At 35.8% G+C, this 27,329-nt stretch overlaps 3 protein-coding genes across 3 annotated transcripts in view; 1 reads left to right on the plus strand and 2 right to left on the minus strand.

The window, feature by feature from the left end:
* Positions 1–1,619, minus strand: part of LOC126695862 (disease resistance protein SUMM2-like) — a 79,510-nt gene extending 77,891 nt beyond the window's left edge. Inside the window, exons 1-2 of the mRNA XM_050392660.1 lie at positions 1,307–1,619; positions 1,098–1,154 (exon numbers count right to left, since the gene is read on the minus strand). The gene's annotated coding sequence lies outside the window, so the exon portion shown is untranslated. The remainder of the gene's footprint in view (positions 1–1,097; positions 1,155–1,306) is intronic.
* The window catches only part of LOC126694621 (probable disease resistance protein At4g27220), an 88,671-nt gene that overhangs the window by 16,208 nt on the left and 45,134 nt on the right, over positions 1–27,329 (minus strand). The window lies entirely within an intron of this gene.
* LOC126694625 (uncharacterized) lies at positions 6,132–7,564 on the plus strand. Its single transcript, XM_050390996.1, has 2 exons — positions 6,132–7,085; positions 7,195–7,564. Exon 1 carries the CDS (start codon positions 6,162–6,164, stop codon positions 7,083–7,085), a length of 924 nt encoding a protein of 307 aa, XP_050246953.1. The 5' UTR covers positions 6,132–6,161; the 3' UTR covers positions 7,195–7,564.

Genomic DNA, 27,329 nt, shown 5'->3' on the forward strand with positions numbered 1-27,329 from the left:
TTGGTAATTTTGAAGTTTGTGGGGGTATTTTTGGAGATTTTAGGGGATATTTTAGTCATTTTTGAGATTTTGGCATCTTGGGGATATTTTGACTATTTGGAATTGGAGACGTGATGGATATTTTGGATATTTCGGGAGGGTTTTTGTTATTTTACAAATTTTGAGAGGTATTTTTGTTATTTTCAAGTTTTTTTTAGGTAGTTAGATTGGAGGGAGGGGAGGGGGGGTGGGGGGGAAGGGGAGTATTTTGATCATTTTGGAAATTTCATAGATGTTTTGTTCGATTCAAAAGATTTGGAGTATTTATGTCATTTAAAGATTTCAAGAGGTATTATTGTCATTTTGGAGATCCTGAGTTATTTTGGTCAATTTGGCCGTTTATAAATATTTTTGTGAAAGATTCCAACGTAATATGAGTAGAACTTGATTTAGGTCCAATGCTCCCATGCACTAAACCTAAGCTTGCCAATATTGGGATGTTATTCCATGGATAAAAAAAATCACAAATTAAACTCCAATATAGGGTTAAATTTATGACTTTATATGACGCATAGGCTCTCCATGGGTCAATTGAAGTCAGTTTTGGGTCAACCAAGCAATCGACCTGTTCATGGGTCAATTGAGATTAGATTCATCCAATTGGTGTCAACGGTGGGTATATGAGTCTTCAACTGCCACAACTTACGTGTTCTGACAGTCGGATTAGTTCAAATTTTGGCTCAAACCTAGTGGCATGGACTAATTGTGGCTGATGGAGACTCACTAGATTTGGCTTAGATCTCACTAGATATGGCTATGATCTCACCAGATTTGGAAAAAATCTCACCATATATGTGAATAAATAAAAAATTTGATGGACCTTCTTGAATTAATTTGAAATGTATAACAGCTTTTTTTTTTTTTTAAAAGAAACAAAATGTAAAATAACTTGAGAAGGCATATTATTATCATTTTTCCTAAGAGAAATGAGATGGCTTAGATCTGTTACATTTCATTCTACTTTCTTTGATCTTTAACATGGCTGGATATATCTACCTTTTACTATAAAAAATAAAAAATAAATAAATAAATTGGATGAATATAATTCCAATAATTACCTTATTTGATCTTCAATGTCCCCTTCTCTTGTTTTACTCGTAATTTGTTTTTCTTTTCTTTCTGTATTGACAAAAATAAAATGAAATGAGTTTGGAGTACAACATACGATCGAGTTAATTCGGCAGGGCCATGGCACCAGAGGAAATTAAGTAACATGATTAAAGAAAGTAGAATAACTGTGTCAAAATTTTGTTGATATTTAGCATACCTTAGCCTTATCTATTCAGAATCCTGCATATTCTCCAACCACTTTGAAAGATGGATATACGTACTAGCAGTAAACTCAGTCACAGCGACAACATTTCAACTAACATTACTTATACAAGGAAGAAGAAAACTTTTCACTACTTCAGCCTTCAAACTTCTCAGGAAAGAAACCAAAATACCAGGTGGATTAATGCTTTAGGAAATATTCAGCCAAGACAAAAGGCTTTTAGAGAATGCCTTTTATTTTTGTGTAAGCCAATTTTTCTAAAGCAAAAGCGAAAATTGGTGGCCCCACTCTTCATAGTGGATTGCCACCAGCACACGGTGTGGAGCTCGTCTTGTCGGTTATCTACAAAAAGAACTCTTACATATGTTGTCATTAATTAACATAGAAATTTATAAAACAAAGCAAAACGATGCAAATATAAATAATATAATTAATTTGAAATTAAAATTATTAATCCATCAAATATATTCTTCTTTCTTTTGTGTGCTGAATATTAAATATATTCTTTTTTCTACGTAAATTTAAACATATATTTTTAATTTTTAAACAAATTATACTTATTTGTACATAATTTTTCATCTACACATATTTAAAAAAAAAAAAACTGAAAATTGTTATTTAAACACACGTATTAAACAGGTCCCTAATATTTAATGAAAGATTATTAGTTCTATGATTTCTTTAATTTCTCATTTCCATTCTAATAAATAAATGAATTTTAGAGAAGATGTGGAAAAGTTTCCTTTTTTACATTAACAACAATGATAAAAATTACTATTAGGGTCCTGACTCCTGATAATAATAAGCAAATTATGAAATTATCACTTGGGAGGAAACGGTGACATTATTTCCTACTTGATTTTCAAACGTTTCCACACGGTTCCATTATTATTCAACACAACTTTTTAGGATTCTTTTGCCAACATGTAATTGACTGACAATGCCATGTCTTTCTCAAAAAAAAAAAAAAAAAAAAAAAAAAACTGACAATGACATGTCAAGTGAAACTACCTTGTACCTTCGTTCGTACCTAAAAATAATTAATAGACTGAGCTATGCATGTGGGAAACAGAGGGAGTGGGGACTCGAAAAAGGCACCTACAAAGTGGAGGTTTTGAGCGAAATAACTTCCTTCAGCCTTTCTATTTTGTAAGTTAGACAACGTTTGAAACAATTTTGGAAAATAGTATCTCGAGTTTCAAAAAATCGAGATCCACTTAAAAAACTCGAGTCTTTAATACTCGCTTTCCGTTATTTTATTCCGAGTGACGTGGACAATGTTGCCACCTAGATCTCAAGTCTTTGAGACTCGAGATCCTTGAATTTTATTCCGACTTTTATTTAACCAAATTTTATTTAATTTATTTTGTGTACGAAATAAATTAAATAAAAATACAAGGATATCGAGTCTTAAAGACTCGAGATCCTTGAATTTTTAAACAAATTTTATTTAACCAAATTTTATTTAATTTATTTTAATTTATTTTGTGAACGTAAATTAAATAAAAATACAAGGATATCGAGTCTTAAAGACTCGAGATTCTTGAATTTTTAAACAAATTTTATTTAACCAAATTTTATTTAATTTATTTATTAAATAAAAATACAAGGATCTCGAGTCTTGAAGACTCGAGATCCTTGAGTTTTTAAACAAATTTTATTTAACCAAATTTATTTAATTTATTTTGTGTACTAAATAAATTAAATAAAAATACAAGGATCTCGAGTCTTAAAGACTCGAGATCCTAAAAATTAAATTGCCCACTACAGCTACAGCACTTTACGTTCGTGGGGTAAAAATGCAAGTAACTCGAGTCTTATAGACTCGAGTTCTACTGGGGAAAATTATTAAAACAGAACACTCTGAACACTCAGCCCGTATAACACACTTCCTAACATTCTACACAGCCTTCTCACCCAAAAACAGAGTATCCTCACTGAGTCTCTCAGCCTCACTAACTCTTACCCTCACTAACTCTCACTCACCCATAACTCCTACACCACATTGCCTCTCACTCTCACTCATCACACTGCCTCTCTCACTGCTCTTCCCTCTCAACAAATTGATATCTCAGGTAAGGGTTTGCATAATTTGATTGTCATTGTAGTTGGGTATTAGTTGTCTATGGGTGTGGGTTAAAGAGTTTGACTAATTATTTTGTACATAGTTGACATAACTTAGTTAATTTACTTATATTGTGTGTTATAGAAGTTTGTTTTGTTAGTGTTAATTTTTTGAGTATTTATTTGCCCATTTTGTGTGTTACAATTATTTTTGACTTTATTCATCATTATTTTGGGTATGAAATGGGTAGTGATTGAATGGAATGAATGGGTATCATAATATCTTAAAATGTGGTTACCTACAATACATGACTGTATAAGGAATTGGTCATTTTGGAAACGATTTGGTATTTGGAAATGACATTTGAGAATTATTTGATCTTTTTATGTTGATCGGGTTAGTGGAAAACTAAGGCTTGTTTGAAAGCTAAGAAATATAAGTTTTATTTAGAATTGTACGGACTATGGTAAAGGAATTAGGTGATATCATTTGTTTTCTGCCTTTGATGAAAATCTTAACATTGGAATTGTTATCATGACTGAGCCTTATGACTAATCATAAACAGTTTAGAGTAATGCTCATACCATGTTTTTAACTTGTATTATGGTATATTACTTGCCAAGCGATGGTCTAAGGTTTTGAGTGTGGTAACTTATATTTCTGTTCTAAAGTCTGGATCAGAACCATATGTTTACATAAGATCTACCTTAATTAGTTTGTTGAGTATCAATAGGCGACTCCAATGTTTTGCAACTAAGGTTGGGTGGTTATTGCTGTTGTCTGGACTTGTGGGTATGTACCGGTGAAATAACTGGATGGTTCGTTAGTTTTAATTGTCTGTGTGTGTTAGTTGATTAAATTGTGTTCTTGTTAAATTGTGTTCTTGTTATCAACTAACTAACATAGTAACTTGACTTGAACAGGTTCACAATGCCTGAAATTGATATAATCCTATACCACGGTGGTCCGCTTAAGAATGTCAATGCGAACAAGGGATTGCCATTTGAAGGGCCGGGTATAAAGACCTATTATACCCAAATTGATCGTAGGTTGAAGACCCTTGACGAATTGAAGAAGATTATCATGGAAGAGTTGTGTGAGAATCCTGCTATACACAACATACAAATTACTTATCGTATGCCAAACGAAATCTTGAAGCATCGGATTAATTACAAGTATATGGTGATAGAAACAGACAAACATGTAAAGATCATGTTTGACAAGTTGGAAAGAATAGGTGAAGTAACTAACATTGAGTTGTACATACAATTGGAGCCGCGTGCAGTTTGGGAAGAGGATATCCAACAAACGACTACAAGCTTACAGGTTATGGTTCCAGATGCTCAATATGAGTATTCTACACATGTAGAGGATGATTATGTTCATGCCGATGGTGATGTTCATGTTGATGGTGATGATGATGATGATGATGATGATGACTATGTTGATGAGACTACTGCCATTAACAATGATGATGACGATGATGATGACGACTATGTTGATGAGAATATTGCCATTAATGGTGAAGATTTTGTGGATAGAGATGAGTATGAAGACACGATTGGCAGAGACCTTGGGGACTTTGAGAGGGACATTGATGACGATCAGACATTGGATGGTAGTGAACCTTATGTAGACAATGTCATTAGTGTCCAAAACATTACGAATACAATCCCTGCCTACGCACCTCCTGCATTGTCATTCTCTGCAAATACTTGGGAACATATGGTTGATCCTTCACATATTGATATGCCATTTGTGTCTACTTGGAGAGAGGGGATGAATTTGTGCAAAGGGTTGACTTTTGCCAATAAAGAGGAGGTGAAGCACGTATTAACAATTTGTGCCCTCAAGGAAAACAAACATTTTACGATCATTAGGTCGACGACGAAAACACTTTGTGCAAAATGCGTGCATGAGTCATGCAAGTGGTATGTCTGCGCAATTATGAAGCCCGATCTCCACAAACTATGGATGGTCACCGTGTATGTGGGTCCTCACACGTGTATAGCGACTGGGGTGCGAAATGATGGTAGAATGATGAGTTGTAATTTTATTGCATCAGACATCCATAAGAAGTTATGTGAGGATCACACTACCCCAGTTAAGCATCTCAGATCCATGATAGAGACGAAATATAGTGGGCAGAAGCCTTCTTACTACAAGGTATGGGATGCGAAACAAAAGGCGATTGCGATGATGTTTGGGAATTGGGAAGAGTCTTACCAAAGATTGCAAAAATTGCTAATGGCATATATTGATCAGGACCCGACTACCCAAGTGTTCTATCGTATCACATCCACCGATGAAGATGACGCCGTATTGTTGCATTATGTGTTTTGGTCTTTCGGTCCATGCATATCAGGATTCAAATACTGCAAGCCGGTTATCAGTATTGATGGGACCCATCTGTATGGTAAATATCAGGAAAAGTTGTTGGTCGCAATGGCAACTGACGCTAACAACAAGGTATTCCCTCTCGCGTTTGCTGTTGTGGATTGTGAGTCAGGGTCCAGTTGGAGGTGGTTTTTACAGTGCCTCCGAGATACGATTGGCCACGTGATACCTAAGGAAGGCATTTGCATAATTTCTGACCGACATCTCGGTATCAAAAACGCCATTGCAAACTGGCCTAGAAGGGAAGATGGAAGTACACCAGTATTTCATAGATATTGCCTTCGACATGTTGTTAGCAACTTCAACACCCATTTTCAGAACTCAACTCTAAAGTCAACGGCGTTGAAAGCAGGATATGCTACTCAGGTGGTGAAATTTGATGCCATAATGGAGTCCATTAAGCAGGTGGAAATTGAGGCCATTAGGAATAAGAAGAAGGTGACGGGGAAGGATGGCAAGGAAAAGAATCAAGATTATCTTCCATACACATACCTAATGGGCGAGTCTGTGGATATGTGGAGCCAGTCACATGATGGTGGGAGACGTTTTGGGGCAATGACAACCAATATATCAGAGTGTTTCAATGGTGTACTGAAAGGTGCACGAGGTCTTCCTATTGCCGCATTAGTTGAGTTCACTTGGAACAAAGTTGTTCAATATTTCCATGATCGGCGTAAAGAATACCATTTTGAGTTCTCAGAGGGTAAGAAATGGAGTGAATATGCCAATCGTACGTGGGATGCAAATAAGTGTAAATCCGAGAAACATTATCTCAAGCCATTTAGCAATGAAGAGCTGATATTTCAAGTAGTTACCCAACTCAACACATGTAGCGCAGGAGGGGGAAACCACAGTTATGAAGTTCGGTTACAGGAAAAAAAATGCAGTTGTGGGAAATGGCAAAACATAGGGATCCCCTGTTCACATGCAATTAGAGTATGTGACTATTTACATATTGATTCGACCACATATATTCACCCATGTTATGGCTTGAACAATGCCCTTAACACTTATGAGCATGCATTTGCGATTCCAAAGTCGCAGTCGTTGTGGCGGGATCCCATAGGGCCAAAGTGGTTGCCTAATCCAGCATTGTTGCGGGCTAAAGGTCGACCAGTGAAGTCGAGAATAAGGAATGAGATGGATGGGGTAAGGAATAAGAATCGAGAACCGGGATGGCGGAGGGAGGATGCAGATTTCATAGAGAGTCAACCCAAGCAGACATGTGGACTGTGTCATGTTTCCGGGCATAACCGCAGAAAATGTCCGCAGTCCCGTGGCGCTTCCATCAGCGGTCATGTTCCAGACTAGGTAGGTAGATGGCAAAAAGTTATGCATCGGTTAAATAATTGTTATTCATTCCATGTTTACTTATTGTTTACTATATTGTCTCCTAACGTGAATACTCTATGTTTTTCAGGCATGCTTCCATGGATGACGTTTTTGTCATGTGGACCGACGATCTTAGGAAAAGTGACTACGTTGTATTGGCTATGTGAACTTTTTGGCTTTTGTTGAATGTACTTGTAATTCTTAATCCAATGTACCTTTATGAAGATTGTGATTTGAGTAGTATGGTTAGAACTGCAAATTAAGCGTGGTTGGGCATGTTTAGAATTCACAGAATTAAGAATGTCTTTTTGCTGCGATGTAGGTGCATTTCCATTGTAAAACCCTGTTTATGCAGAGACTGTAAAATTTTCTATAGTTTGGTCCCTATTGAGAGCACGTTTCGATGTAATTTAAGTGCATTTACATTCTCGGCTTCTCTGCCTCTCAATGACTGTTTATAGATCACATTCTCAGCAATTTTCCCGTTTCTGCCTTACTTAAGGGGGAAACACTGAATGTCCATGGAAATCAAATAGCTTTATTGGTATTTTATATAACCCAATCCAGATTTTTTAGGGACAAAAAATCCTGAAATGCCAAGACATTAAAGTAAAAGAAACAGAAGAAGAAATTAGAGGAGAAAGTGAGAAAAGATTATTAGGTGCAGTGAATCTCTATTTCTTTCATGAGATGTGCTACCACTAACACTGAGCTACAAAAACCCAAAATTTCAAGAACCCAAAACAGAAAACAACTCAAATTTACAATACCCATCACACAGATCAAAAAATCGCATAAAGAAAAATGAGAAGAAGAGAACCCAGAACCTGAAAAGAGAGAGCACGAACGGCAGACGAACGGCGGGCTACGAACGGCGCTACGAACGGCGCTACGAGCGGCGGGCTACGAGCGGCGGGCTACGAACGGCTTCAGAGTGAGTTTGAGAGTGAGAGAGGGCGGAGTTTTAGAGTGAGTTTGAGAGTGAGAGAGGGCGGAGTCTTAGAGTGAGTGAGGTTGAAAGGTTCTGTCACTTTCAAATGTGCTGTTTGAAAGTGCTTCTGGTTTTTGTGTTGCTGGTTGCAAGAAATCGAGTCTTATAGACTCGATTTCCCGTGGCTCCACGTGGAAATTTTGTCCACGTAAGGTAGAATGAAAACAACGAACTAGAGTTTCTAAAACTCGAGTTCTAATTAGATCTCGAGTTTCAGAAACTCGAGATGCTATTATTACAAATTGTTCCGAATCCGGCCAACTAACAAAATTGTTGCCATACTGAGTTTATTTAGCAAGGGTGTTCCTACAAAGTGCATTATTCATAGTCAAGCGGGTAATTTTTTAATTACGTATTTTTTTTTTACAGAAAAAAAACAGTAAAAGCAATCACATCATTTTTTTTTTTTTAAAGATTTTGTATATTTTACACATTTTTTTTTTAATTTTACACTATCATTTTTATAAAATATTCACATTAGTTCATCTATTATACACTATATTTTATATAAATAATGTTTTTATGTGGTGAAGAGAGAGATAGCAAGTGGAAGAGAGAATATGAAGAGAGAGAAATAATACTAAAATAATGTATAGAAGAGTTACAACTATAGCACTTATGCATTTATGCACAATTTTATACCTACTGATGTGAGTGTTTTTTTGACCAAAATATGTAAAATAATTTAATTTTTATATTTTGCAAAACTTTGCAAGAGCTGATGCGGTTGTTTTCGAGAATTCTTGGCCGCGTGCCAGGTGGGAAATATTGTTATGCATGGACCGTAAAAACACCATTCAACATGGACCTAAGAACGGTAAATACAGCCTAAAATTTTGAAAATTTCCTTAATATATATATATATATATAATTTAGCCTACAAAAATAAGAATTAGCTCCCTCAAATATTTGAATTAGTCCAATGATTTTCTTAAAAAAAAATTGGTCTAACAGTTATAGAAACATAACTTTATATTTTATAATTTTATTTTTTATTGTAAAATGTGCTCTTATATCTATTAAATTTTTGATAAATTTTGGCACCAAACATGTTTGGATCTATCGTTTTCAACTTATTATGTGGCAATTAATAATTCATTGATTTATAAAAAAATATTGTCACTAAAACTACATATGAAATATCTCTTTAGTTGCCACATAATGGTTAGAGCAAGATAGTTTCAAATATGTTTTGAATATAACTTATTCTTCTAAATTTTGGATCATTCACATTTTAAAAAATTTCATTAATTCAATTGAAAGATTTTTTTTCTTACCTTAGTATAAAATTTGATAATTTGTATTGAAAATTGAACTTTTTAAGAATTTCACAATTAAATGGTAAAAATGAATTTTATTTTATGAAAGATTGCCATCAAACATAATTTTGATTGAAAATACTAATTTTTTTTTTTTTTTTGGTTGGATGTGTGTATATATATAACTTATCAAATAAAAAAATGTATATTCATGTGTGTGTATATAATAAAAAAGCGTATGTATGTATGTATATGGGGAATTATCTTGATAAATATATTAGTACTGTAACTTGGCTCCTTAAACAAAAGTTTCTGACTTCGCCTCTAGGTAAATAATAAATACATACTACCATAACCCAGTACCAAAAAAAAAAAAAAAAAGAAGCTACGTCTACAAAAGCATGGCATTCCACTGACTACATCTTGGAAAATTTACAAGATCTCTTTGATAGTGGAAAGTTTTTTGAGATAGTTTATAAGAGAGGCTTGTTTCTTTTAGCATTAGGGGAGATTTATTCTTTTTCGCCGTTAGAGAAATCTCTAATTACTCCAATTTGGCAATGGTGAAACAAGGAATGAGAGGAAGAGAATACAAAAGGTGGCATCCAATAAACACATTAATTTTAGTCACAGTTTTTTTCAAGGTTGTGAGTCGCCAATGGTGACAACTCAACAATTATTAACTTTGTTATGAATTTTTTTTCTTTTTTGGTTATTGTGACATTGCTCAAAAGGTGCGTGAAAGAGAACTCTATGTGGAACGGACTAAACAAGAATTGGGTTGTAATTAGGACTAGTGGGATCCAATAAGAGGCCTGAGTTGCGACATATGGGTCAAATCTAATTAATAAAAGTTGTGAGCTAGAGAGTGTTTGGTCTATGTTTTGGACCCAAATGTTAATACTAAATGGTGGACAACTAGTAGGCTTGCTAATAGAATCCAAAGAACAAATAAAGGCTTGAATTCTTTTGCGTTCTTACCAAACAAAGTGTAAGTTGTAGAATTTTTACCATCATCTTGAAATTCATGCTTTATGAGTCTACAAAATCAACTATGGATCAGATTATTGATGCACTGAAAGGATGATGAGTGTAATGCTATTGGCCTCTATATATGGTATGAAAAGAATTGGCAAGACTACCACTCTGGTGAAAGTGGTAGGTAAGAAAGCCAAGGCCTCAAAACTGTTTGATGAGGTCATTATGGGTGTTGTTTCTGAGACTCCTAACTTGAGACAGATTCATGATCAACTTGCGGACATGTTAGGTATGAGATTTCCTGGGCAGTGCTATTTCAATAGAGCACGTAGTCTCTATTCATGGTTGAAGGATGAGAAGATATTAAAGAAAACTTCTGGAAACTACTCTGAGAGAAAAACTATTCTTGAATTGATTAGAATGAATGAATTGAATTAAGTTACACTAAGGCTCTGCCTTATATACGTGTTCACAGAGCTAAAAGGGAAACAGAATTAATCTAACTAACTCTTAACAGACTAACTAACTCTAATATTACAGCTGTACACTACTTAATCATTCTCACGTGCTTACTGTCCCACGTGCCAATCACTTAAGTCAAGTGTTGTCGTTTTGCTTTCAACTTTCCTTTCTTCTTTTGCTTGTAGACTCTGTCGTTTTGATCATCACTGCATTCGTGCCGTTCTTCTTTCTTTGTCTCTGTATTGCTTTGCTTCATGCCTTCTTTCTCAATTGCATATTCAACACTCCCCCTCAAGTCATGATTCACAAAATCATTGACTTGACTAGTTGAAGTCTTTAGATTTGGGGAGTAAATATCAATCAAACCCAAACAATTGACCAATTTGCTAAAGGCTGGAAGTCCTAAAGCTTTGGTGAAAATGTCTGCTGTTTGAAATTGACTTGAAACATAAAAGGTTTTAATCACACCCTCTGTTATCTTGTCCCTGACCAAATGACAGTCAACTTCTATGTGTTTTGTTCGCTCGTGGAAGACAGGGTTAGTTGCTATATGCAATGCAGCCTGGTTGTCACAGAAAAGCTGAGCACTACATGGATGATCAACCCTTAAGTCTCTCAGTAATTGAAGAACCCACACAATTTCACAGGTTGTTGTAGCCATTGATCTATACTCTGCCTCTGCTGAGGACTAGAGACCGTACTTTGCTTTTTGGACCTCCAAGAGATTAAGGAATCTCCTAAGAACACATTGTAACCTGTGATTGACCTTCTGGTGTCAAGGCAGCCTGCCCAATCAGCATCGTAGAAGGCTTTTACTTGCATTGTGGAGTTGCTGGAGAAGAACAATCCTCTGCCTGGAGTACCTTTCAAGTATTGCAGCACTCTATTGACTGCCAGCATATGAGGCTCTCTTGGTTCAGCTAGAAACTGACTCAACCTATGCACTGCATAAGTGATGTCAGGTCTGGTTAAAATGAGATAGAGTAATCTTCCTATTAGTTTTCTATACTGACTTGCATCTGGAAGTAGCTTACCCGCATCCTTTGAAAGATGTAAATTTTGTTCCATTGGAGTTCTAAGTGGTTTAGACCCCAAGAAGCTTGTATCTTGCAAAATTTCCAAACAATACTTCCTTTGGTTCAAACTTATACCCTTTTCACTTCTAGCAACCTCTAGACCCAAAAAAATACTTCAATGAGCCTAAGTCTTTTAGGCCAAACTTAGTGTCAAGCAATTGCTTCAAGTCAGTAATACATCTAGGGTCATTGCCAGTGAGCAAAATGTCATCTATATACACTAGCAAAGCAGTGAAAGAAGCACCTTTAGTGTATGTGAAGAGTGAGTAATCTGCCTTGAATTGGACAAAACCAAAATTCAACAAAGTGGAAGAGAATTTGGCAAACCATTGCCTAGAGGCCTGTTTCAGGCCATAGAGACTCTTGTTGAGTTTGCAAACCAAGGCACCAGAATTTGAGGTATTAGCACACTCCCCCTTGCTGTGAAAACCAGGTGGAAGGCTCATGTAAACTTCTTCATCCAAATCACCATGAAGGAAGGCATTGCTCACATCCATTTGGTGAAGAGCCCAACCTTTCACAGCAGCCAAAGATAACACCATCCTGACAGAAACAGACTTGGCTACAGGAGAGAAGGTATCAGTGTAGTCAAGACCTTCCCTCTGTGTATACCCTTTAGCAACTAAACGAGCTTTATGCCTTTCAATAGAGCCATCAGACTTATACTTAGTCCTAAAGACCCATTTGCAACCAATAGGGATCTTGCCAGGAGGGAGAGTAGTTAAGGACCAGGTGTTAGTGAATTCTAGAGCTGCAATCTCCTTATCCATAACAGCTCTCCAATCAGGGGATTGAACAGCCTCTTGGAAGGAAGAAGGGTCCGGGGAGGTGGAATCAATTGCCATGACAAACTGCTTGTAATGCTTATTAAGGTTAGAATAGGTGAGACAAGAAAAAATGTCATAAGGGAGGCCAGTGGAAGGTTTAGATGGGCTGGAAGTGACAGATTTGCAAGAGTAATCTTTTAGGTAAGATGGAGGGTTGTGTGATCTGGTGGATTTTCTGAGAGGCAAATGGGAATTTGGCCTAGAAACAGGCATAGGAACAAGATCATGCTCAGAATCAACAACAATTGGAGTGACATGTGGAAGTGGGGAAGGTAATGGAGAAATGGGAATCTGATCTGCAGAAACATTATCTGCAAAATCAGGGAGTATAGCTGGATTCTCATTTAAGAAAGTGGAATCTGAAAAACAAGAACAAATGAAGTTGAATCAACAGAGGGAGAATCATGAAGGTGCACAGAGAAAGAAGAAGAACCAGAAGCAAAAGGAAAGATGTGTTCATAAAAAATCACATCTCTAGAGACAAAAATGGAATTAGTTGCCAAATCCATGACCTTGTACCCTTTAATACCACTGGGATATCCTAGAAAAACACATTTTCTTGCTCTTGGTGCAAATTTGTGCCTGTTTTGACAAAGAGTAGAAGTGAAGCATAGACAACCAAAGGTTCTGATATGGACATATGAAGGAGGTGTTTGAAAAAGCATTTCAAAAGGAGTTTTATTTTGTAAGTGTTTAGAAGGTAGCCTATTGATGAGATAGACTGCAATGAGAATGCAGTCACCCCACATTTTCAAAGGCAAGGAAGAATGGAACCTCAAAGCCCTTGCAACTTTTAAAATGTGTTGATATTTTATCTCAACAATTGCATTTTGTTGAGGGGTTTCAACACAAGTTAATTGATGCAAAATACCTTTTGATTTGAAAAAATCTTTCATAAAGAATTCTGTGCCATTATCACTTCTAAGACACTTGATTTTTGCACCAAATTGTGTTTCAACCATGTTAGAAAATTGTTCAATAAGAGCCTATGTTTCTGACTTAGATTTAAGTAAATAAACCCAAGTACATCTAGAGTGATCATTCACAATGGTAAGAAAGTATTTGTAACCTTCAATAGTTGGAACTGAAAAGGGTCCCCAAAGGTCACAATGCACAAGATCAAATAGACAATGAGAGACATGACTGCTATTAGGAAAAGATAACCTCTTTTGTTTGGCAAAATGGCAAATGTCACAACAAGCTGCTTTATTAGAGTTTAAACCAGATACAAATTTATTGAGTAATGACAAGTTGGCATAAGAAGGATGCCCTAAACGAAAATGCCACAAATCAACATTATTGACAGAATTATTATTAACAGAGGGAATTGAAATAGGTATCTTTGAAGAAGCAGCAAGAACAGATGATGATGGAAGACTTTGTTGTAGAAGATAAAGGCCTTTTGATGCTTTACCCAGTCCAATCATGTTCCAATTGGCCAGGTCCTAGATAAAGCAAAAGGAACCAAAGAATACAAGACAACAAAAATATGTTTTAGTGTGTTGGCTGACTGATATGAGATTAAAAGTAAAGGAAGGAACACAAAGAACCCCATTGAGAGTGAGTTGATCTGAGATATGAACTGTGCCTATATGAGTAACTAAAGCTCTTTCTCCATTGGGTAAGTAGACATAAGTGTTAATGGTGGAAGTAATGGAGGATAAGCAAGACACTAAATGAACCATATGGTTTGAAGCACCAGTGTCAATGATCCATTCATTGGTTTTATGAGCATGCCTATTAACTATATGTGCAGAAAAAATGGAATGGGAAAAATTAGGAGGCAACCAGAAGGGATTACCTGAAAAATTGGCAAGATAAGGTATGGAAGAATTAGGGCCTGTAGCAGCATTAGCACCACTCAGTGGAGACAGAACTGAGGCAGCTTGATGAGAAGCCTGAGAGCCATTGGACTGAGAGGCAAGGAAGGAAAGTAGCTGCTCACATTGACTCTGAGTGATGGGACACTGAGGTGCACTGAATTGAGATTGGGCTGCACTAAATTGAGGCTGTGGCATGGTCAATTATGGTGCATAATGCATCTGATTATGTTGGTTATGAAAATTTGGCATAGGCTGAGAAGCAACATTCCCAAAACCACCATTGTTGCAAAAGAAATTTCCAAATGAACCATTGCTACTGCTAGAAACTTGATTAGCCAATGCCTTCCCTTTATGCTTATATCCTGGAGGGTACCCGTGCAGTTTGTAGCACTTATCTACTACATGACCAACAATTCCACAGTAAGTGCACACAGGCCTTTCTTTCTTTGCATTGCCATTCTTTCCACCTTGATTACCATGAGGCACACCCTGATTCCAACCTTGATGAACCTAATTCCATCCTGGATGACCTTGAAACCCCTTTGAATTAGGGTTATTAGCATATAAAGCTGTTGGTTCAATGACCAAATCAGCTTGACCAACTTGCTTGCGTTTTTCTTCTTGTAAGATCAAAGAATATGCCTTGTTCAAAGCAGGTAGTGGCTCAGTGATTAAGATCTGACTAGTAACAGTGGGATAACTATCATTAAGTCCCATAAGGAATCGAAAAACTTGATCCTTTTGCTAAGCACACAGTTGATTTCTTTGGGAACCATAAGTACAAACACAAGTACAAGCAGAAAAGGACTGATAATGCACAAGTTCATCCCACAAAATCTTGAATTTAGTGAAATAAGAACTCACGATAAGGAACCTTGTGAAAGTTTCGAAATTTCTTTCTGAATTTCAAAGAATCTTGGAACATTTGGCTGAGAAAACCTATCACGCATATCAATCCACAATTCCCCTGTAGTGTGAATGTACATGACACTGGTAGCTAGATCCTTGCTCAAGGAATTCACCATCCATGAAAGAATTGTGGTGTTTGCTCTGTGCCATGCATTGTACAAAGGATGGGAGAGATCAAGTGTAGGAATTGAACCATCAAGAGAGCCAAATTTGTTTCTACCACTGAGAGATAGAAACACAGCCCTCGACCAACTGAGATAATTTTCTGGACCAATCAATGGTTGAGAAACCAGAACAACATCAGATGGTGGAATGAAATAAGGGCTCGAAGGATTGGTATTCACATCATCCATTGAAGGAGCTTGATTGGATGATCTACGATTCGCAGTACCAGAAGTGTTTGGAAGAGTTTCAGAATCTGAAGTAGCGTTAGAGACGGAAGCCATTGATGAGCTATTGAAGCTCTGATACCATATTAAAGAAAACTTCTGGAAACTACTTTGAGAGAAAAACTATTCTTGAATTGATTCAAATGAATGAATTGAATTAAGTTACACTAAGGCTCTGCCTTATATACGTGTTTACAGAGCTAAAAGGGAAACAGAATTAATCTAACTAACTCTTAATAGACTAACTAACTCTAATATTACAGCTGTACACTACTTAATCATTCTCACGTGCCAATCACTTAAGTCAAGTGCTGTCGTTTTGCTTTCAACTTTCCTTTCTTCTTTTGCTTGTAGACTCTGTTGTTTTGATCATCACTGCATCTGTGCTGTTCTTCTTTCTTTGTCTCTATATTGCTTTGCTTCATGCCTTCTTTCTCAATTGCATATTCAACAGAAGAAGATTTTGATAATTTTGGATGATGTTTATTTGGTCAAGACTTGACTTGAAAGATATGGGTATTCCTTCTGCGGTTGATCACAAAGACCCGCAAAATTTTATTTACAACACCGAATGAATGGTTTATATAGATGATGTTTGTTCTTAGGCTTGAATCTATTGCTGGTTGTAGATGAAAGTACAATTATCAGATTATTAAGATCATAAACTTTTTACACCTTTTAAAATAATAATGCTACATACACTTTTTTTTCCATAATGATTAAGGTGACAAATTATGATTAGTGTATCATTATTTTTATATATTAATGTCAATTTTATTGCAAATAAATCATAGCTTGTTACCTCACTATTTATAGAATTTGTGGCTGGATGAATTCCCGCCATGCTTAGCTTTTGGAATATAGATAATGATAAACCCATTTTAACAAAACAATAAAAAAACTGCTATTGTTTTTTTTTTTTTTTTTTGAATGATAGAGTGAATGGAAAAGCAAAAAAATAAATAAAGAATAAATTTTCTCCATTTATTTTGAAATAAAAATTAAATGATAGGAAATGATTTGTTTATAGTCTGGCATTTTTCTGTTTTTTCCTTCATTTTGTTTAGTCTCAATTCAAATTCTACGTTAACTATTTTTAATCTTACTGGCAATTATATTTGATTTATACACTTTTATTTATTTATTTATTTTTGTATAGGACTATCACTAATGTCACTTTTATAATATACCAAATTACCAATCACAACTTATTATCCTACTAATTATGAAATTTGTGGCCGGAAGAATCCCCTCCATGCTTAGCTTTTATATAATAGATAATTATACACCCATTTAAAAAAATAAATAAAGTAACTGCTATTGTTTACTTTAAAAAAGAATAAGAGAAAAATAATTATTTTGGATGATAGAGTATGGAAAAGCATAAGAATAAATAAAGTATAAATTTTCTTTATTTATTTAAAATAAAAATAAAATGATTGGAAATGTAGTTATATGAGTTACTATTACGTTATTATATAAGAATAAAGAATTATATGAGGTTTTTTTTTTTTTTTTTTTTTCCTTACATTTTGTTTAGTCTCGAATACAACACTAGCTATTTTTAATTTCGTTGACCATTATATTTGATTTACACATGGTGACGAGTGCCTAAAGCATGTTCTTATTCTGTCTTTACCTGTAATCTTTTTTATTTTTATTTTATTTTTTCTTTCTTTTTTATTTTTATATATAGGCATATTTAACATCAATTGTCAAAGGTTGAAACTAATTATATGAACCATACATTAGGTACATAATTCATCTAACTGATCAGAACCCTTTCAGAGACTGTGAACTTATTAGGGATTCTTCCTTGTGGTGTTCAATCTTTATACATTTGGTTCGTGATTCAATTATAATCATTGGGTCAAAGTGTTACTTATACCTTTGGTTTGCGTTTTACTTATAAACGTTGAGTTAGGGTTTTCTATCAAAATCTGAATTTTAGCTTTCTTGGACAAGTATTCCAATATTTTTGTTGGGTCTCAAAGCGTGTCGATTGAGGTTCACAAGTATTCCAATATTTTTGTTGGGTCTCAACCGATTTGCGTTAGAAAGAAGAATTCATAAAATAGCCCCAAACAGTTCTACGTAAAGCAAAGGACAAATCTATTCTCAAAAAGGTTATGAATCCCCTTGCATCCAAACAGGTACTCATCCAAGTCTTCTGCAGAATTTTCAAACCCAAAACCCAGTGTCCCTCCCGCCAATCTCCTACGTCTTCAAACTAAAATCTTCAATGGAGGAACCAAGCTCAGCCTCAGAAAATCAAGGTGCACATTCAAATCATACCCCTTCTAGAATTTTAAATTTGGTTATTCCTGTTTGGTTGCTCAGAAAATATATATAGCAAAAGAAAAGAAACTGGGTCAAGTCAGTTTATTTGTTTAGTTAATTAAAATTTTCTCTTTCTGAAATTGAATAAAAACAATGAAAGACTCACCTACTTGTTAAGATTTAATGTTTTATTTTATAATATTTAATTGGAAGTATCTTTGGATATTTGGTAGTTTGACCAAGTCTATAGGATATTTGGTTATTTGATCTCAGCCAGATTTCATGGCTGTGAAGTGTCTCACGTTGCTATCCTAGCTTGTAGGAGTTGTGGATAGTGCTTTCCTATTTTATAGTAGTTGTGGTTAATGCTAGATAAAGTGTTGTGATGTAAAGCCTATTTATAGGCTCTTTTGTTTATCAATAATATTATTCAGCTTTTATCATTCAACAAGTCCCTTTCTGCCTTTTGTTTTTTCTTTGTATCAGAGTCCTGTGCCAACACGTCCCTTTTGCTTTCTATTTTTCTTAACTCTATATCAGTGGTATCAGAGCCAGTGAGAAAAGCACGAGAGAAAGAGTCCTCAAATAGTATTGATGGCTTCAGATTCAAACTTTGTGCAGGCGGCAATCCCACGCTTTGATGGTCACTATGACCATTGGAGTATGCTAATGGAGAATTTTCTTCGGTCCAAAGAGTATTGGCCAATTGTTGAATCTGGTATTCAAGTACCAGCACCAAATACAACTTTGTCAGATGCTCAGAAAACAGAGTTGGAAGGGAGAAAGCTCAAAGATTTAAAGGCAAAAAATTACCTTTTCCAGGCAATTGATCGTCCCATCTTGGAAACAATTCTTAGCAAAGAAACTTCCAAAGATATTTGGGATTCAATGAAGAAAAAATATGAAGGCTCTGCTAGAGTGAAGCGTGCACAGCTTCAAGCCTTGAGAAGAGATTTTGAGACTCTACAAATGAAGGATGGAGAATCTGTCACCAGCTACTGTGCCAGGACTATGGAGATTAGCAACAAAATGCGTTTTCATGGTGAGAAGATGGAAGATGTCACCATTGTTGAAAAGATATTGCGTTCTCTGACACCAAAGTTTGATTATGTCGTGTGTTCCATTGAAGAATCGAAAGACATAGATGCATTTTCCCTTGATGAACTGCAGAGCTCCTTGCTGGTCCATGAACAGAAGATGAACCGAAGTTCAACTTCAGAGGAGCAAGCTTTAAAGGCTTCTATCTCTACTCATTTCTCAAACTCTAGAGGAAGGGGTAGAGGTAGAGGAAGGGGAGAACGAGGCAATAGAGATGGCAGCAGGCATTTCAAAGCCGATGATGGACAATTTCAGAGCAAAGGCAGAGGACGAGATCAACATTTTGACAAATCCAAGGTAGAGTGCTTTAGATGTCATAAATTTGGTCATTATCGTTCTGAATGTTATACTAGGCTGCCTAAAGACAAAGAAAAGGAACCGCAATTGAATTTTGCTGAAAAGAAGGAAGTGGAAACTTTGTTAATGGCTGTTCAAGCTAATCAAGAACCTGAATCTGATGTTTGGTATGTGGATACGGGCTGCAGTAACCACATGTGTGGAAGTAAGTCTTCTTTTTCTTACTTAAATGAATGCTTTCTTTCTTCAGTACGTTTTGGTGATTGTTCCACTGTGAAGGTGATGGGAAAGGGTGATATAGAGATAAGAACCAAGAATGGTTTTGTAGAAACAATTTCTAATGTCTTTTATGTTCCTGACTTGAAAAGCAATTTGTTAAGTGCTGGTCAATTGCAAGAAAAGGGTTATATTATCACTATTCAAAAGGGTGTTTGTGAGATTTATGATCCTACTAGAGGAGCCATTGCTGTTGTGCAAATGAGTTCAAACAGGTTGTTTCCATTGAAGATTACAAGTGTGCAATCTTGTTTAGTAGCTGAAGTAAAAGATTCTTCTTGGTTGTGGCATTTTCGTTATGGCCACTTAAGTTTTGGTGGATTGAAGACCCTCCAACAGAAAAATATGGTGGCAGGTCTTCCTCAGATTAGTATTCCTTCTCAAGTTTGTGAGGAATGTGTTGTTGGCAAACAACATCGTTCTCAATTCTCCCAAGGGAAGTCATGGCGAGCAAAAGTAGCTTTAGAGCTAATTCATTCTGATATATGTGGCCCGATTACACCATGTTCTAATGGAGGTAAAAGATACTTAATTACCTTCATTGATGATTATACTCGAAAAACTTGGGTTTATTTTTTACAGGCAAAATCAGAAGCTTTTTGTGCATTTAAAAGCTTCAAGGCTTGTGTGGAAAATGAAACAGGAAACACCATTAAGACCCTCCGAACAGATCGTGGCGGAGAATATTGCTCAACCGAATTTGAAGTTTTTTGTGATGATCATGGCATTCGAAGAGAGTTGACAGCTGCTTATACACCTCAACAAAATGGTGTATCAGAGAGGAAAAACAGAACCATCCTCAATATGGTGAGAAGCTTGTTGACAAAAGGGAGAATTCCAAAATCTTTTTGGCCTGAAGCAATAAATTGGAGTATTCACATCTTGAACAGAAGTCCTACATTTGCTGTTCAAAATATGACACCAGAGGAAGCATGGAGCGGAAGGAAACCTGCTGTAGATCATTTCCGGATTTTTGGGTGTATTGCTTATGCCCATATTCCAGATGAGAAGAGGAAAAAGCTAGATAACAAGGGAGAAAAATGCATTTTTCTTGGTGTTAGTGATAAGTCAAAAGCTTATAAACTATACAATCCTAGCACCATGAAAATTGTCATCAGCCGTGATGTGGTGTTTGATGAAGAAAGCACCTGGTCATGGAATCAAAATGGTGTTAAAGAAAGTATTCCAGCAGATTTTGATGATGAAGAGAAAGGGCAGCAGCCTATGGAGAATGAGCAAGAAGAGGAAGTCACTCAAAATGTTCCAATGGTTGATCAAAGCCCACTTGTAGCTGAATCACAAAGGCCTCAACGTGTTCGAAAAAGACCAGCATGGATGCATGATTATAATGTAGCTGGAATTGATCAATCTGAAGACCCACTCACTCACTTTGCTCTATTTTCAGATTGTGATCCTACCAATTTTGAAGTGGCTGTCACAGAACCAAAATGGAGAAAGGCTATGGATGCTGAAATTACAGCCATTGAAAGAAATGATACTTGGGAGCTGACTGATCTTCCAAAAGGGCAGAAAACAATTGGTGTAAAGTGGGTTTACAAGACAAAGCTGAAGGAGAATGGTGAGGTTGACAAGCACAAGGCACGCTTGGTTGCTAAGGGCTACAAGCAAGAGTTTGGTGTTGATTATAAAGAAGTTTTTGCTCCGGTTGCAAGGCATGATACAATCAGATTGGTGATTGCTATGGCAGCTCAAAACTCATGGCCTATCTTCCAAATGGACGTGAAATCAGCATTCCTCCAAGGAGATTTGAAAGAAGAGGTATTTATCGATCAACCTCCTGGTTATATAAAACTTGGCAATGAGCATAAAGTGTATAAGTTAAAGAAAGCTCTATATGGATTAAAACAAGGTCCACGGGCTTGGTATAATCGTATAGAAACTTATTTTTTGAAAGAAGGATTTCAAAAATGTCCTTATGAACATACACTTTTCATAAAAGTTGAGGATGGAGGAAAGATGCTCATTGTTTGCTTATATGTAGATGATCTAATCTATACTGGAAATAATACAGCCATATTTGAAAGCTTTAAGAAATCTATGATGGTTGAATTTGAAATGTCTGATCTTGGTATGTTGCATTACTTCCTTGGCATAGAAGTAGTGCAATCAACTAATGGGATCTTTATTTCTCAAAAGAAGTATGTGCAAGATGTTTTGGATAGGTTTCAGATGAAGGATTGCAATCCTGTAAGCACTCCAACTGAGTTTGGCTTGAAGCTAAACAAAGATCATGAAGGGAAGAAGGTGGACAGTACACTTTACAAGCAAATTGTTGGTAGTTTGATGTATTTAACTGCAACAAGGCCAGACATAATGTATTCTGTGAGTTTAATAAGTAGATATATGGAGAATCCAACAGAAATACACTTGTTAGCTGCCAAGAGAATCCTTCGTTACTTGCAAGGAACTAGAGATTTTGGGCTGTTCTACAAGAAGGGTGAAAAGTCAGACTTGTTTGGGTTTACTGACAGTGATTATGCAGGAGATCAAGATGATAGAAGGAGCACTTCGGGCTATGTTTTCATGTTAGGAACAGGAGCTGTTTCATGGTCATCAAAGAAGCAGCCAATCGTCACATTGTCAACCACTGAAGCTGAATTTGTTGCAGCAACAGCTTGTGCTTGTCAAGCTATTTGGCTGAAGAAGATACTTGAAGAATTGCAGTTCAAAGAAGATGAACCTACTCTTATTTACTGTGACAACAGCTCAGCAATAAAGCTCTCAAAGAATCCTGTTCTACATGGTCGAAGCAAGCATATAGATGTGAAGTATCATTTCTTGAGGGATCTCACGAATGATGGAGTTATTAATTTGGTTTACTGTAGAAGTGAAGACCAGGTTGCAGATATTCAGACCAAGCCTCTCAAGTTGGCTACATTTGTGAAGCTACGTGGTCTACTTGGAGTGTGTTCACATGCTGCCACAAAGGAAGACTTTGTAGAGGGTTGATTTTTTCCTTTTAAACTGATTTCTGCAGATTTCAATTTAAGGGAGGGTGTTAAGATTTAATGTTTTATTTTATAATATTTAATTGGAAGTATCTTTGGATATTTGGTAGTTTGACCAAGTCTATAGGATATTTGGTTATTTGATCTCAGCCAGATTTCATGGCTGTGAAGTGTCTCACGTTGCTATCCTAGCTTGTAGGAGTTGTGGATAGTGCTTTCCTATTTTATAGTAGTTGTGGTTAATGCTAGATAAAGTGTTGTGATGTAAAGCCTATTTATAGGCTCTTTTGTTTATCAATAATATTATTCAGCTTTTATCATTCAACAAGTCCCTTTCTGCCTTTTGTTTTTTCTTTGTATCAGAGTCCTGTGCCAACACGTCCCTTTTGCTTTCTATTTTTCTTAACTCTGTATCACTACTATCAACACAAGATATGCTTATTAGGCTCAGCTGAGTGGAAGGTAAAGTAATTCCATGTTTGTAGCTTTTAAATATCTCTGTTTCTAAATAGAAAGTAAGGATTAATTTATCTATGTATGATTGTATAATGAAGAAAAAATATATGAAAAAAAAAAAAAGGATTTTTGTTATTGTAGTGTCATGAAATGGTAATAATTTGGTTTATATTTCAATTGTAGTTATGGTAGATGATGATGGTGGTGAGGTTAAAGGAGGAGAAATTCCAAGGTTTGAAATTAAAGTGACCCATGAAGCTAAACTTAATGAAATATTGCACAAGATTAATTCTATTGAAATTAAGTTATGCTCTGATGGTGTAAAGGACTTCATTAAGTTGCTAAAAGGTAATTTTGAAAGAGAATTGCTTCATTTATATCTTTGCACTTCTTTTAAGTGCTTGGAGCTTCTAGATGCTTGGAATTTTCGGTGAGGGAAACCTTGATTTTCTTATATATTGTCATTGATGGGGTATATAATCCCAAGGATGGGGAGAGAAAAGCTATTAGTAAGGATCTCAACAAGTTTGCAGGATTGCTTATTGAAGAATACATGGTAGATGTTCAGAAGGAACTAGATAGTAAAGAAGTGAAGTGCCAAAAAGATGCTCTTTTACTAATGGCTTTGATTGTTTAGAGTCATTCAAGATTGGCCTCTTAGGTCACAAAGAAATTTGATTTCAAATCTAAGGCATTCTCTAAGCTTACTGAATATACATAGAACCAAAAGGAGAAGAGGGTGAGCATTTGTTGAGGAAGGCATTTGCTGGCTTTGCACTGTTATTTTTGAGGTGGCTGCTGCAGCAGAAGGAAATGTATTTTGGTGTCATTCTTGGACTTGCGAATGATGATGATGATGATGAAACTTTTATTTATGTTTTGTCCATATTACAGGATAGGGTTCTTGTGGAAGAGTCCTTGGTGCCCCTAGGTCTTCGAACTTTTGGTTTCCGTGATTCTCAGTCTCATGATCCCGTTTTGTTTAATAGCGAGGATGTGCAGAGTATCATGGCATACTTGTGTCCTCGTCCTTTCAGCTGATCTGTAATTAATAAGGTGTTGCTTCACTCTGATTTTCTTGTAAAAGCATGGTAATCTTAGGCTTCTTTTGGAGGTATTGAAGTTGATGGACTCCTTCATTGGTGCTTTGAATCATAGTTCTTATTCTAGCAATCAAATGATGTAGGGTTGGGCAGCTCTCAAGCATGAAATTCAGAATGAAGTCCGAACTTTGATCCCAGATCCCCCAAGTTTTACTGATCCCTGTTTCTTCTTTGACTCACCACCCCAAAACTTGTGAGTCATGTTTGAAAAGAACAGCGGATTTGGAAACATTTCCTGAACATAGCAGAAATAATATAAAAATTTTGAAATTGAATAATAAGAACAATGACATGGATATCATTGTGAGTGGGATAATTTTTGATACAAACTTTGTTCCACTTGAAGACAGAAAAAGAGATATTGGTTCACTTGCTACAGATGAGATTGACAAATGACAATGGCAAGGATCTTATGAGTGTTATTGCAGAAATTTGGAGTTTAATTCTTTGACCAATTCTCTGAGCCTTTTAAAACACCAAAGGATGTAGAGATGTTTTCAATTTAAGCTACTTGATGCACTAAAAATTCATATTCTAAGTTCAATTTCTTTGTATCTTGTTGCTCTGGTCAAACAAAAAAGAAAACTTTCTGATTGGTGTTTTTAATTTAGTGTAGTCGTCACCTTTGGATGGTTGGCGTCATATTATCTTTACATAGTTTAGACTTTGGAATGTTTTGCTAGCTTATTTTCGTTAGGAATTTTTATTTTATTTTATTGTTTTCAATTCACTATCATCTCGGCCATTATGTCTATAGCAGAAATTAAGCCTCACCCTGCGGCACCAAATGTATATCCTTTATTAGTTATGTATATCATTCATGAGTAGCCTGGTAGAAAATAAATGGGTGTTAGGGGGAATTCATCAAGGGCTGAAATTGCTTTGTTTGAACTCTTCAGTTAATTAGAAAACTATATTCTCTAATTATCTCTGACAATGGTTTTTATTTATTTATTTTTTATTTTTTTTCAGTGGGCATTGCCTACCGTGTTGGTGGGATCATTTGAGTTTTTCATAGATCTCCTCAGCAATCCATTAGCCATACCAAACAATCTACAATGTTGTCTTTGTCTTTGGTAATTGAATACATTGGATTCCCTCCAAGCGGTGGTATTCCCATCAGAGCCCCTCCATTGGTGTACAAGCATCTACAACCATTTATTAACTTGTTTGTTTTTTCACCAATTGATGATGTTATGGATCTATCATATAGTCTGGCATGAGCAGCTATGTTTAGTACTGGTGCATTCGACAGAAACCTAGATGAAGTTTGAGCATGGTTACTATTTTACCAAGGTAAGGAAAATAATCTCAAGGTCCTATAGTTGGAACTGTGCTAGAGCTTGTCTCTAGTAGTTACTAATTTTTATGAGATGTTTTTTCTACTATTGGAAAGAATTTATTCAAATATTGGGAATATTCATTCCATTTGGAAAGTGCTATAGGTAATTGATGATTGTATTCTTCCTATCTGTTTTATTACATTTCATAGTATTTCCAGTATGGCTTATTTTCTGAAACTACGTAAAAATGTTATGTCGTGCTCACCCCATCTCTTGCATCATCTTCTTACCCTGTTCTTGATAAGATAATTTCTACTTAGTATAAGTTTGAACTTGATATTACAATTATTTGTTCATTTCAAGAATCTGCAACTTTTATAAGCCATGATGATAATTGTGTACAATTTTTACAACGTAGTAAAGGTTTGGCCTTGATATTTGTAAGAGCTTATAACTTTTATATGGTGTGATGATAATTTTCTATAGAAACCTTTGGTGGTAACTGGTAAGTGGTTCTAAGAGCAAATGTGTTTCTTCCTTGGTTAAATTTAATACTAATGTGACATAAGATTTCTCAACAGTTAAGTTGGAAAGCAGCTTTTGCTTATGAGAAAAATTGTTGTGTGAACTTATTATTCTTTATACTTTTGCTGGCTTCTTCTTTAATCATCAAATTGCTGGGTTGTTCTATCCTTTCTCTATGCTTGGGAAAAAAATAAGAAATGTACATTTTGGTCATCAATTCAAGTGCTTTAGATCCTTTTACAAGTGGTGGCTATTCTGCCCTTATTGATATTTTCCTCTCTCTCTCTCTTTTCCTGGCAGATGTATCATCTACTTTCAGCCCTTTTGTCATAAGTGTTGCAGAAGTGTCTAAGACCCTAAAGTTGCTAACTTTTGAATCTGGAAGCTTTACATTGCCTGAAAAGTCATCATATCACTATATGTATGCCGTGCACAAAATTATATCATGCAAACTCAGGTAAACATATTGTTTTTCTCAACTTCGTTTCTGCTTGCATTTTCTATACAATCTAATCCATTGACTGAATCTGATAGGTGGATGTAGGATTGCTATCTGCTTTGGTTGAATCGGTCTTGTTTAAGAGACTTGGTGATTGTTGTGCAGTAAATGGATTTTCTTCCTCAATTATTTGCATGTTGCCTGATGAGATACTGAAAATTTTCCATCAGTTATGACTATTTCTCACAACCTTCTTGGATTTTCTATCTCAATCTTATCATCAATATTCTTTCTTGAACAAAGCCTTCTTACCGGTGTTTCTAAGTTATGGCTTGACACAATCATCCCTGGTTGGGAAATGACTCTTCTGTTGTTCATTGTGAAGCCAGAAGAGATGATGCCAGTGCGGTTTCTGGTAGTTCTTTGGATTCTCAAGAAACTATTTACAGTGGAGATCTTGATGCAAGTGAATGCCGGTGCTGCATTTAGTTTATTTTTGAAGCAGCCACCTTCCCATGTGCCATTTCCTGCAATTATGAACATTGGTGGTCCTTAATTGCTGGAGCCCTAGACCCAAGACATACTTCTGGTTGAACCATTATTTGAACTCATCTAATGACTCGCAAAGATTCGCTTTAATCTCGTAAATAAATTGTTAGTTCAACTATTGGTTTTGAAAAATGATTGTGCTTGTTCCAGAAATTTTGGGGTTCTTTTCTCAAGACTGGATATTCAGGAAGTGGTTCAATCTATCTTCTGTTACCCTGTACTGGTAGCATTATT

This window comes from Quercus robur, chromosome 8 (genome assembly GCF_932294415.1).
Source record: "Quercus robur chromosome 8, dhQueRobu3.1, whole genome shotgun sequence".
NCBI classification, from domain to species: Eukaryota; Viridiplantae; Streptophyta; class Magnoliopsida; order Fagales; family Fagaceae; genus Quercus; species Quercus robur.

Excerpts from the sequence above, each read along its gene's own strand:
- LOC126694625 (XM_050390996.1), top strand. The coding sequence starts at position 6,162 with ATGGAGTCCATTAAGCAGGTGGAAATTGAGGCCATTAGGAATAAGAAG.